An 11,471-nucleotide genomic window follows, 5' to 3' on the forward strand; every position below is an offset into this window, starting at 1 on the left:
ATATTGGGATAAAGCAACCACTTCAATTGTTGTCTTGTTTCCATGAGCTTGCCAACTCGACCCCTGGACCGTTTAAAGTTCTAATTGGACTCCTCGAAACAACGACAGTTACTTATCCGGCGGCTGCATTATGTAATCACTCACTCGGCCATGAGGCTGTGAGCCGTAGACAGGCTAGAGCACAAACGCAACATAACGATACCTACTCTCTCTTCTACCTCCCTCTCTCATACCTATCAATATGTCCGGCTCCATGATGATCTTTTACGGCGCTGTCGTCACTCCAGTAGATGCATCGACCTGGAAAGCCTTGCCCAGATGCCTGTTTTGCGTGGGATCAACCGGTAATATTGATTGGATGCTGGAGTATATCCAAGAAAACAAATTGCATGAGGCGTTGAGCCAAAAAGGTTACTCGCTTGATGATGTGGTCATCTTGCAAGATGGAGAGTTTGTTATCCCAGGATTCATCGATACCCATACGGTACGGTAGATCGTCGCTGTTTACTACCGAAAGTTGAAGTAGCTAACCTGAACATGATCAATGTCGCATCAGCATGCACCCCAGTATCCCAATCTCGGACGGTCAGTCCCGCTTCATTCGAATTTCATGAAATACTTTTTTTTTTACTCAGTAAAATCCCAGTGGCGGCCAATACCAGCTCTTGGACTGGCTAAAGAATGTTACTTTCCCGAAGGAATCCCAATTCGAGGATAAAGACTTTGCACAAGAAGTGTATTCAAGTGTTGTCCGCAGGTCACTCGACTGTGGTGTATGTTATCCTTAGCTATACGCTATAACCCGCTGGTTACAAGTTATGCCAGACAACGACGTCTTGCTATTATGCGACCATTCATCTTGAAGCTACAAAAGTTCTAGCGGACATTGTCAACCGACTAGGTGAATTATCAAGTTCACTTTAACGGCTTTCTTGAATTGTTTATTGACTTCGTATCCATCAGGTCAACGGGCATTTATTGGGGTATGAAATCACACGGACTCAAGGAACAATCATATTCACCGTTTCGATCAGAAATGCAACATGGATTGTAAGGAAGAGAACCCTGACTATTACACCGAGGAGGATGCGCAAACTTCCTTACAAGAGACTTCAGCTCTTATCAGCTACATTCGCACTTTGTCCCCAATATCCAGTCATGCAAGTATCGGAACAGCGCCAGAACCTCTCTTGCAGGCAATCTTGACTCCTCGCTTTGCAATCTCTTGTACAAGTGAACTGCTCAAAGGAATTAGCGATCTTGCAGACAAGTACGACTCGAAAGGCCCATATTCCTCTGACCCTCGCATGCGGATCCAAACTCACATATCAGAGAATCGCGGTGAAATTCAGCGTACTCGAGAGTTATTTCCAGAGGCAAAATCGTATACCGATGTATACGATCGTCATGGTATTCTCAGAGAAACCACTATATTGGCCCATGCAGTTCATCTGACGGACGACGAAATTCGTATGGTCAAGGAAAGGAATGCAGGCATCAGTCATTGTCCGACAAGTAATTTCAACCTATGTAGTGGTGTTGCTCCAATTGGAAAATATCTGGACAAGGGTATAAAAGTGTGTTTCGCCTAGTTTATACCCGCGCCGTATACATTTTCGCTGATTTTTTTGGATTTCAGGTTGGCCTTGGTACAGACGTATCTGGTGGCTTTGCGGTGTCCATGTTGAATGCGATTCAACATGCCTCAATAGCATCCAAAATCATTGCCATGAATGCTGTTGCACCAGGCAATAGTACGAAGCAGAGATTCGCAGGCACACAGTTCTCTATTCAAACGCTTTTTTATCTTGCTACACTTGGAGGAGCGGAAGTTTGTAACCTGGGACATCGAATTGGTTCTTTCTCACCTGGCAAGAGCTTCGACGCGCTCTGGGTGAGCGTGTTAGATGCAAAAGGGTCGACAGGTCTTTGGGGGAAGGAAGCGACGTCGGATGGGGCCATTGACGTACGGACTCAGAAGTTGGAGGAGAATTTAGAAAGGTTTTTGTTCTGCGGAGATGATAGAAACATTCTTAGGGTTTATGTTCAAGGGTGTCTGGTGGGCGGACAGTCGTTTGAGAAAAAGGATTGAATGTGGAATTTGGGTATCATTTTTGGGGAATCATATCATGAACTTCACGTTGGGTTAGTTGGGTCTTGGCCATTTATGACATGCAGTAATTAATTCGATTAGCATGTTTGGCCCGCTTGCAATGGAAAAACGCATTGTTTAAACCTTCTGAATGCCTTATACTGACATAGTGGTCAATCCCAAATAAGGTAGGTTGATGTCAGTGCCAAAAAGTAGACAGAAATTTCTCTGTATCTTTGAGTCCTGTAGGACGGTTATATTTACGACCCATCTCCAGAATCGCTTGAGTTTCTTAATTCCTCGGGTCCCCTGTTTTGTTTAATAGTCGTGCCAGGTCGTGCCCTGTCGTGCCTCTGTTCCTGGAATGCGAGCAATAGCCCGATAAGGATGATCCGAGAATTGGTGAGAACGGTCGACATGGCATTCGGTTTGGCAACGAACTGCATTTGACGTCAGAGACTATGAGATTGTAGATATCTCCGAGAATTATTAGGGAATGGAAAGGAAAAAATATCATGTTCCTAAATTCGAAGAATGCTGTGATATATAATAATCTAGATAATCAATTCTCAAGTATAGGATTTGGCTCCATGATAGGAGAAGTAAGCGAAGAGTCGGGCACAATTCTTCTGCTGTGTCCTCCTTGATCGAATTGACGTCTGCCTTCTCTTCTCTTCATCCCACCTGGCATCATTCTCGTTTCAAAAGGGCGAACGCGTAGATAACTCAGCGTTACTGTTCGTACCTACAAATTAAAAGAGCGTGGCAAAATTTGATCTTATGAAGAGGGATGTAAATGAAGTTCCAGTTCGCTCTTCTATAGGTCCGGTCAGGTTAATGGGGAGAGATTTGACATGTGAGGTTGACTGAGGTAAGTTGTGGTCTATTTCTGCCGAAGCTCTGTAGGTTCAGAGTACCGGGCTTAACAAAAAAGGGAACCTACCCTGCCGAGCCAAACTGTCTGTCGATGCACCTTAGACTTGTTCTACTCACTACTTTCATCCTTGTCGTCAATGCACTCGCCACTCAGCAGATAGCATTCAATGCTCATCTCGGGCTCTTTTCAGATAAACACAATGAACGCCTCGAGAACCTCAAATTCATCCAAACTGACACACATCCATTAACACACTCTGATGTTATCCTCAATTCGCGGCCAATGACCGTTTACCGTCCACGATCACTCGAAACATTACACAATGCGCGTAGACAGTCGATGCGGTATGGAGAAAGTCCCGTCGAGCCTCTAGAATGGGATGTCAAAGAGGTATTGGGCCCCGACGTAGAGAATCGACATACGCTTGCTCAATTGGCTCGAATGTCCGGAAATGCTTATGCTCTGCCTGGGCTTCCCAATTGGTATGAGGTTGACCAGGCATGGAACCAGGTGAGCATCATATATCTGTTCTTGTTGACCCAGCTAAACAATTCCTCAACTAGAGTTTCCCATTTGGTTGGGAGGACGAGGATGACGGTTTCAGAGGACATGTTTTTCGCTCGGAAGATAACTCAACGGTTGTCCTCTCTATCAAAGGTACAACACTCAATGGACCGACCTCGAAAAAGGATAGATTCAACGATAACTTGTATGTACATCCTGCGCAGCAGCATCACTTTGGTTGATTCACTCCCATCAATGGGCCATTCAAAGGTTATTCTCATGCTGCTGCGCTCGCGTCAGTCCTAAGTGGTTAATCCGCCCCCTTTGTAAATGTTATACTACCCACTGGGGTTGCGATAACACTTGCATCGCCAATACCCTCATCGATGATAGTCTATTCTATTCAATCGGCGTCGTGAGTTGTCGCCTTCGCATCCTCATATATGCAATATATGCTCAATCGCATCCCTGAAAAGCGGCTAATGGAAGACCTCATCAAAGAATTTCCTGACGCCAATATATGGTTGACGGGACATTCTCTTGGTGGCGCTCTCGCATCCCTTTTAGGCGCAACATATGGTTTCCCCGCAGTCACGTTTGAATCTCCGGGCGAGCGACTCGCAGCATCACGTCTACATCTTCCGCTTCCACCTCCGCCTTCACTCACTTCTTCAAACTCAGTTTCCTCCTCAGATAGTGTTCCCCATCCTGCACACCCTCATCTTCCCAACTTTCATGTATATCACACGTCTGACCCAATTCCTCAGGGAACTTGTACAGGCATTCTCTCGCTTTGTGCTCATGCGGGCTACGCTCTTGAGACTAAATGTCATTTAGGAAAGAGCATAGTCTTTGACACCGTTGGAAAATTGGGATGGCACGTCGACGTACGGACGCACGTGATCAAAGTGGTGATCAAGCGGTTGTTGGAGGATGTGGACGTCGACTGGAGCGATTCGGATAACTATGAAGACAAAGGTTTGTGGCATAGGTCATGGCATTGGATGAAAAACGGTCTGCTTTGGGGGAGCACCATAGATGGCTCCAAGGCTAATGAGAAGAGGCGAGAGGTACCACAAGCCAAGGCTGAAGAGGATTGCACGGTGAGGTTTCTAATATTGACCTGACATACTCTCTTCTTACTATGAGGGCCATTAGGATTGCTTCAAGTGGGAATTCGGGGATTTCAAAGTCCCAGGAGACGACGACGACGATGATGATGATGACGGCGATGACATTCCTGAACCACCAGACCCAAATGAATTCTGGAATCATTAAATCAACTGTATATTTCCTTTGTGTAGTATATATTTATATGAATAACAATTTACTTCGCAGCGAGCCTAACGAGTTTCTTATTCTAGTTGATGAACAGCCGATTGTATTCCCAGGCTGATTTTTATCTTTTTCTTTCGGAGTCAAATCCTCGGCAACACATGATATACTGAATTAACAAAGTGAGTCAACTAGCCCACTTCCGCTTAACCGCCGAGGCTCATAATTATAAAAGAACGCAGGCGTTTTATTGTGTCCCAGTTCCTCAATGTTAACTGATACCACGATCCTTATTCCAAGCAACGAAAATGATTATTTTGAAGAACGAGCCAAATTGATTGGTATGGATCGAGCACTGAGAAGGGACTCATCGTACATACAGTCTCGCTCAGCATTGGAGAAAGAGGCTGATGAAATCGTGAGACGGATTCGAGCGGAAGAGACTGAAAGCATTTGGAAAGAAGACCATCTTGATGTACCCCATCCATTTCCGGGAATGGAATTCTTGACCGGTCGGTCTTCTTTGTGTTTGATGATACAGCTGAACCGAAGTTCTCAATAGGGAAGAAAATAATTGAGAAGACGCGTATCTTCAAAATCATTTCCCAAGTTAGTGACTCAACCTTCTATATATTCGAGATTGTATTTATTTATCTGTTGCAGATGCCGAAGGGCGCTCTTTTGCATGCACATACACCAGCTGTAATTAAGCCTCGTACACTCCTAGAACTCGCCTTGAAAGAGCCATCCATCCATGTTCGCGTTCCTATTCGATTGACACCGACAAACATATCGTCAACTCTACCTATATTTCTCCCTTTGCCGGTTGAATCTCGCCAGTCGATTGGAACCAGCATATCCTCTAGTGATTATATTCCAAATGCCTGGGTTCATATTGCAAAGGCTAGAGAGACCTTTGACAGAGCGTTAGGCGGCCCGAAGGGTTTCGATGATTGGGTTATCGGTGCTTTAACCGTCAATCCTAGCGAAGCATACGGAACGTACAACACAGTGACTAAGGTGATTTAATACCCTCTGTTTGGTAAGGAAAGGTTGATTTTCAAAGTGTTTAGATCTGGAAAAAGTTCCAAAGCACTTTTTCTGTCGCTGTGGTATGTTGCCACTATTATCACTACCCAACTACTCAAAACATAGCGCCAGGGCCTTTCAAGTGTCTCCTCGCTCCTTCACGAATACTTTCGCTTATTCTTCATCGCGTCAATAAACGACGGTATATCTTATGTCGAACTAAGGATAGACCCTGATTTTTTGAAGTGAGTTGCTTTTGCGTATGTTGACCTGGATGACTCATCGATGCTTTTGCTTTTTTAGGGGCATACTTGGGGAGGACGGGAAACGATATTTGACTCAACGAGAAGTTGTATTCATGTTTGGCGAGACCATCCAGGAAATCAAGCAAGAATTGAAGAAGGAAGGTTGCGAAGATAAGTTCCTCGGTGCACGGGTTCGTATTGCCTTCAAAAAAAGTCGCAATGTCCCCACTGACGAACAAGAAGCTTATATATTGCTCAGTCAAGAATGTAGCGCCTAAAGATCTGTATACCGCAGTCGAAGATTGTATTTCGCTTAAAAAAGAGTTTCCTCATTTGATCGCAGGCGAGTTCTCCCATTCTACATTTATTCCTAAACCATCGTAACTAGTCTTTCTCAGGATACGATCTCGTTGGCCAAGAAGACGAACTTCGACCGACAATCGACTATATTGAACCTTTGTTATACTTTCGCAAGCGCCAAGCTGAGGAGCAAATTGAGATACCATTCCTTTTCCATGCTGGGGAAACACTTGGCGATGGCACTGCCGCAGAAGATAATATCTATGACGTGATCCTCTTAGGGACCAAGAGAATCGGACATGGGTTAGTGATTGTTCGGTTTGTACGGGACTGAAGAGTCTGATTTGTTTGTTAGGTTCTCGCTTGTGAAACACCCAAAACTGCTTCAGATCTGTCGTGAGCGAAAGATACTGCTGGAAGTTTGCCCTATCTCGTACGTCCTGCATACTGGCATTATCCAAAGGTTTGCTTGACACTATGTTATCCCAGAAACGAAGTTCTTGTAAGAGTTGACCGGATCCAAGGGTTGGGCGAGTCTAACTTTTTTAATTAAATAGCGCCTTACATCGTCGATGCCGATGCACCCACTTCCGAGTATTCTGAACAATGGTGTACCGGTCGCATTATCCTGTGATGGCCCATCGGTTTTCGGAAACTTTGGCGTTACATACGATTTTTACCAGGTAATTCAGTGTGACCGTGTTGCAATATTTCCTCCCTTGACACAGATGAATCCCAGGTACTTGTAGCCAGTGAAATTAATGGTTTAACTACACTCGGCATGCTTGCTCGTGATAGCATCGAGGTACGTTGCTAAACAGTCTACCTCTTTCATAGTATCCTTATTGTATCACAGTTTTCGATGATGCAACTGGAGGAGAAGAAGGAAGCGTTGCGTGTCTGGGAGATCAAGTGGAACATCTTTCTTCAAAAGATTGTGAACCTATATGGGCCGTAGTGCCTTGCTAGCGTGACTGCAATGTATTCATAATTCATCTTCATTTCAACAAGGTTGAAAGCCTGTGACACGAAGAAAGCCCTCGCGAAAAGGGAAAACACGGCCGAAAAAGTTACTCGTTTTTACTTTTGGTGATGTATGGAGTTTGTAAATGATATTCACAAGATAATCTAACCCTTTTTCCTTACCACAACCATGATAACGCCTCAACTTGTAGCATTGTCGCATGCTTTACAGAACGCCCGCACCATATCATTCAAGATCAGCGAGACAAAAGGGGCCTTAACGAAGACTGATTTAAGTTGCACATGCGATCTTCCATGACATGCCAGTGGTAGAGAAGGAGATTGTCACTGCCTTCAAAACGATTGGAATCATGGCTTCCTAATCTTGAACTAGCGCTATGGAATGGATCAAATACGACAGAGAATATGGTTCCATACAGATTGTACTATACGTGGAATAAAGCGAGTCAGCGAAGGATGTCGTTGTACATGTCCGCATCAGCTTTTCCTGTCTCTTCGAAGCTAACGGCCAGTCTTTTCGAGGCTAACACATGTCGGATATACTTAGGCCCATATTCAGCAAACCCAGGGTCAATACAAAACATAGTCAACGAAGTCGGTTGGAGACAATCCCAGATTGGCCTCCAAATTTGTGCATCACTTGAGGTGACATTGAGTTTGGTCGGAGCTAGGAGCGTACGAATCTGGTCAACTTGGTCGAACACATAGTAGATAAGTATTGATCGAAGGGGGTGATGTAATGGCTGGATGTCTATCAACTCAGCGATTTGTCCGAGCTGAAGGATGCACTTTTCTCGCGCAGATTGTTGAGAGGGTTGTATGAAAGTCTGAAAAAAGTCAATGATGAGATCAAAGAAAAATTAGAACCGCACTTCAAAAGTTTGTGCTGCTGTGACACATTCCTTGAGCTTCTCTACTGCATTCGCCACATTGTTGAATCTAAGTAACCCATCCTTCAGTATGGTCATAGAGTCTAGACGGAGATGCTCGATGTCTTCGCGTTTCCCGTATACCGTTCGACTTGAAAGTAGAGCTTCGACTCTGATCATACCCCAAGCCCAGTCAACACCCTGCCATATGCACACTAGCGACACTTCGCGACCACAGGCCTCCGCGAGCCCTTGAGAAAGATGAGACATGTGTAACGGCAGCTACGCAATTACCGCTAACTTTCGCGAAGATCTACTGGTTCCCCTCGGTGCAAATGTTCTTTCAGTACAATGAGGACATCAACATCGGAATCCTTTCTTGCTCGATTTCGTGCCACAGAGCCAAATACACCTGCCCACAGTATATCACGCTTGAATTCCTCAACCTCCCAGATAGGAGCCAAGCATTGCCGTACATTGTCAAACGTGGGCGGCATTGATGAGAGAATTTGGCGGCGGTTAAACTTTGAGGATTGAGTGGATACTTGGCAATCGTCGGATAGTGTACAGGATGGGTCGTGCTGACATTGGCACGCGGGTCGGGCAAAAGAGTCAAAGGCTAAATTGATGCATGACTTGGGTCTGACTACTACCCCCCATACCACCGTAACCCGTATTCGTCTGGTTCATACCGTGGCCCTGTCCTCCGCCATATCCGTCCATGGCTCCGTAGGATTACCTTGGCCTGCGGGATCGAAATATCCCACACCTGAGTTAGCCTGATTATAGCTAGCTGTGGTCATGGCAGGAATTTGGTACGGCATATTGAATGAGTACAACAGCAGGCTATATATATAGTAGTTGAAACGCAATGAAATGATAAATGTATTTTAACCATCCGAATGTTTTGCTGCAAGCAGCCCGTATAGGTTTACAATCTGTTGAAGAAAGACATTCCACTTGACCTCCCAGATACGCAGTGCTTCCGTCTTCTCCTCCAGGGGCATCATCGAAAACTGTGATACAATGAGGATATCATGAAAAAGGTAGACTGTAGCAACGTACCTCGATGCTATCACGAGCAAGCGTGCCGAGTGTGCTTAAACCATTAATTTCACTGGCTACAAGTACCTGAGATTCATCTGCGTCAAGGGGAGGAAATCTTGCAACACGGTCACAGTTGATTACCTGGTAAAAGTCGTATGTAACGCCAAGATTTCCGAAAACCGATGGATCATCACAGGATAATGCGACCGGTACACCATTGTTCAGGATGCAAGGAAGTGGGTGCATCGGCATCGACGATGTAAGGCGCTATTCAAATAAAAAAAGTTAGATTTGCCCAACCCTCGTATCCCGTCAACCCTTACAAGAACTTCATTTCTGGGATAACATAGTGTCAAGAAAACCTTTGGATAATGCCAGCATCAGCATATAGGACGTACGAGATAGGGCAAACCTCCAACAGTATCTTTCGCTCACGACAGATCTGAAGTAGCTTTGGGTGTTTCACAAGCGAGAACCTAACAAACGAATCAGACCCCTCAGCCCCAAACAGACCGAACACTAACCCATGTCCAATTCTCTTGGTCCCCAAGAGGATTGCGTCATAGATATTATCTTCCACGGCGGTCCCGTCGCCGAGCGTTTCTCCAGCATGGAAAAGAAATGGTATTTCGACCTGTTCTTCAGCTTGGCGTTTGCGAAAATATAACAAAGGCTCAAGATAATCAATTATTGGTCGAAGTGCGTCTTCTTGGCCAACGAGGTCGTATCCTGGCATAGGCCAGGTTAAGATGGCTCAGGATTGAATGTAGAGAGCGAGAGCTCGCCTGCGATTAAATGAGGAAACTCTTTTTTGAGCGAGATACAATCCTCGAATGCGACATAGAGATCTTTGGGCGCAACTTTCTTGACTGAGCAGTATATGAGCTGCATGTTCATCAGTGGGGACATTACGACTATTTTAGAGGCAGATACGAACTCGTGCACCGAGGAACTTATCTTCGCAACCTTCCTTCTTCAATTCTTGCTTGACTTCACGGATGCTCTCGCCAAACATGAGCACAACCTCTCGTTGAGTCAAATATCGCTTCCCGTCCTCTCCAAGAATGCCCCTTAACGAACAAAAAACACCATTAAATCACTAAGGGCAAAACACACAAAAGAAATTCACTTTGCAAAAACAGGGTCTATCCTTAATTCCACATAAGATATACCGTCGTTTATTGACGCCACAAAGAATGCACGAAAGTATTCATGAAGGACAGAGGAGGCACTCGAAAGACCCTAGAGGCATGTCTTGAGGCGTTTGGGAGCGATTATCGTCACTGGTGACATACCACAGCGACAGAAAAAGTGCTTTTAAATTTCTTCCAGATCTACAAACTTTCAAATCAACCTTTTCCTACCAAAAAGAGGGTATTAATTTACCTTAGTCACTGTATTATGCGATTTATACGCTTCACTAGCATTGATAGTCAAAGCACCAACAACCCAATCATCAAAACCCTTCGGGCCGCCTAACGCTCGGTCAAAAGTCTCTCTGGCCTTTGCAATATGAACCCAGGTATTCGGAATATAGTCACTAGAGGTTATGCTAGCCCCGATCGAGGGACGAGAGTCAACTGGCAAAGGGAGAAATATCGGTAAAGTCGACGATAGGTTTGTCGGTGTCAGTCGAATAGGAACGCACACATACATGGATCGCTCTTTCAAAGCGAGATCTAAAAGTGTACGAGGCTCGACAACAGCTGGCATGTGTACATGCAAAAGAGCACCCTTCGGCATCTGTAAAAAGATACATGACTCTACAATCTCAGATTTCATGAAGAAAATTATCACCGACTTGGGAAATGATTTTAAAGATACGCGTCTTCTCAATTACTTTCTTCCCTATTGAAACTTTGACTCGGCTGTATCATCAAAGACAAAGAATACTGACCAGTCAAGAATTCCATTCCCGGAAACGGATGGGGTACATCAAGATGGTCTTCTTTCCAAATGCTTTCAGCCTCTTCCGCTCGAATCCGTCTCAAAATTTCATCTGCTTCTTTCTCCAATACCGAACGAGACTGTATGTACGATGAGTCCCTTCTCAGTGCTCGATCCATGCCAATCAACTTGTCTCGCTCTTCGAAGTACTCATTTTTGCTGCCTGGAACAAGCACCATGGTACCAGTCAATGAAGAGCCTGGACACAATAAAACGCATTGCGTTCCCTTTATAAATTATGAGCCTCGGTGGTTAAGCGGAAATGGACCAGTTGACTCACTTATTTAAGATATGTCATGTGT

At 44.9% G+C, this 11,471-nt stretch overlaps 5 protein-coding genes across 5 annotated transcripts; 3 read left to right on the plus strand and 2 right to left on the minus strand.

The window, feature by feature from the left end:
- The first annotated feature begins 196 nt into the window (after nucleotides 1-196).
- Nucleotides 197-2,240, plus strand: AGABI2DRAFT_215918 (hypothetical protein). Its single transcript, XM_006457843.1, has 7 exons — nucleotides 197-484; nucleotides 557-585; nucleotides 647-773; nucleotides 826-901; nucleotides 964-983; nucleotides 1,035-1,577; nucleotides 1,640-2,240. Exons 1-7 carry the CDS (start codon nucleotides 242-244, stop codon nucleotides 2,090-2,092), a joined length of 1,491 nt encoding a protein of 496 aa, XP_006457906.1. The 5' UTR covers nucleotides 197-241; the 3' UTR covers nucleotides 2,093-2,240.
- Nucleotides 2,241-3,251: 1,011 nt separating this feature from the next.
- On the plus strand, nucleotides 3,252-4,751 carry AGABI2DRAFT_64136 (hypothetical protein; the record flags this gene model as incomplete). The annotated part of the gene is made up of 6 exons (XM_006457844.1): nucleotides 3,252-3,479; nucleotides 3,533-3,678; nucleotides 3,744-3,888; nucleotides 3,950-4,414; nucleotides 4,535-4,576; nucleotides 4,632-4,751. The coding sequence occupies 6 exons, from the start codon at nucleotides 3,252-3,254 to the stop codon at nucleotides 4,749-4,751; spliced, it is 1,146 nt and encodes a 381-aa protein (XP_006457907.1).
- A 265-nt stretch (nucleotides 4,752-5,016) lies between these two features.
- On the plus strand, nucleotides 5,017-7,280 carry AGABI2DRAFT_176461 (hypothetical protein; the record flags this gene model as incomplete). Its single annotated transcript, XM_006457845.1, has 12 exons — nucleotides 5,017-5,260; nucleotides 5,311-5,357; nucleotides 5,412-5,768; nucleotides 5,822-5,860; nucleotides 5,904-6,022; nucleotides 6,081-6,213; nucleotides 6,411-6,625; nucleotides 6,678-6,755; nucleotides 6,812-6,824; nucleotides 6,880-7,005; nucleotides 7,062-7,127; nucleotides 7,179-7,280. The coding sequence occupies 12 exons, from the start codon at nucleotides 5,017-5,019 to the stop codon at nucleotides 7,278-7,280; spliced, it is 1,539 nt and encodes a 512-aa protein (XP_006457908.1).
- Nucleotides 7,281-7,752: 472 nt separating this feature from the next.
- Nucleotides 7,753-8,672, minus strand: AGABI2DRAFT_114932 (hypothetical protein; the record flags this gene model as incomplete). Its single annotated transcript, XM_006457846.1, has 3 exons — nucleotides 7,753-8,133; nucleotides 8,179-8,426; nucleotides 8,477-8,672. 3 exons carry the CDS (start codon nucleotides 8,670-8,672, stop codon nucleotides 7,753-7,755), a joined length of 825 nt encoding a protein of 274 aa, XP_006457909.1.
- Nucleotides 8,673-9,065: 393 nt separating this feature from the next.
- Nucleotides 9,066-11,348, minus strand: AGABI2DRAFT_114933 (hypothetical protein; the record flags this gene model as incomplete). Its single annotated transcript, XM_006457847.1, has 12 exons — nucleotides 9,066-9,191; nucleotides 9,241-9,489; nucleotides 9,546-9,558; nucleotides 9,621-9,698; nucleotides 9,747-9,975; nucleotides 10,047-10,107; nucleotides 10,160-10,292; nucleotides 10,352-10,464; nucleotides 10,518-10,556; nucleotides 10,609-10,965; nucleotides 11,024-11,070; nucleotides 11,120-11,348. The coding sequence occupies 12 exons, from the start codon at nucleotides 11,346-11,348 to the stop codon at nucleotides 9,066-9,068; spliced, it is 1,674 nt and encodes a 557-aa protein (XP_006457910.1).
- Nucleotides 11,349-11,471: the final 123 nt, after the last annotated feature.

Source organism: Agaricus bisporus (assembly GCF_000300575.1).
Source record: "Agaricus bisporus var. bisporus H97 unplaced genomic scaffold AGABI2scaffold_2, whole genome shotgun sequence".
In the NCBI taxonomy this organism is placed as follows: Eukaryota; Fungi; Basidiomycota; class Agaricomycetes; order Agaricales; family Agaricaceae; genus Agaricus; species Agaricus bisporus.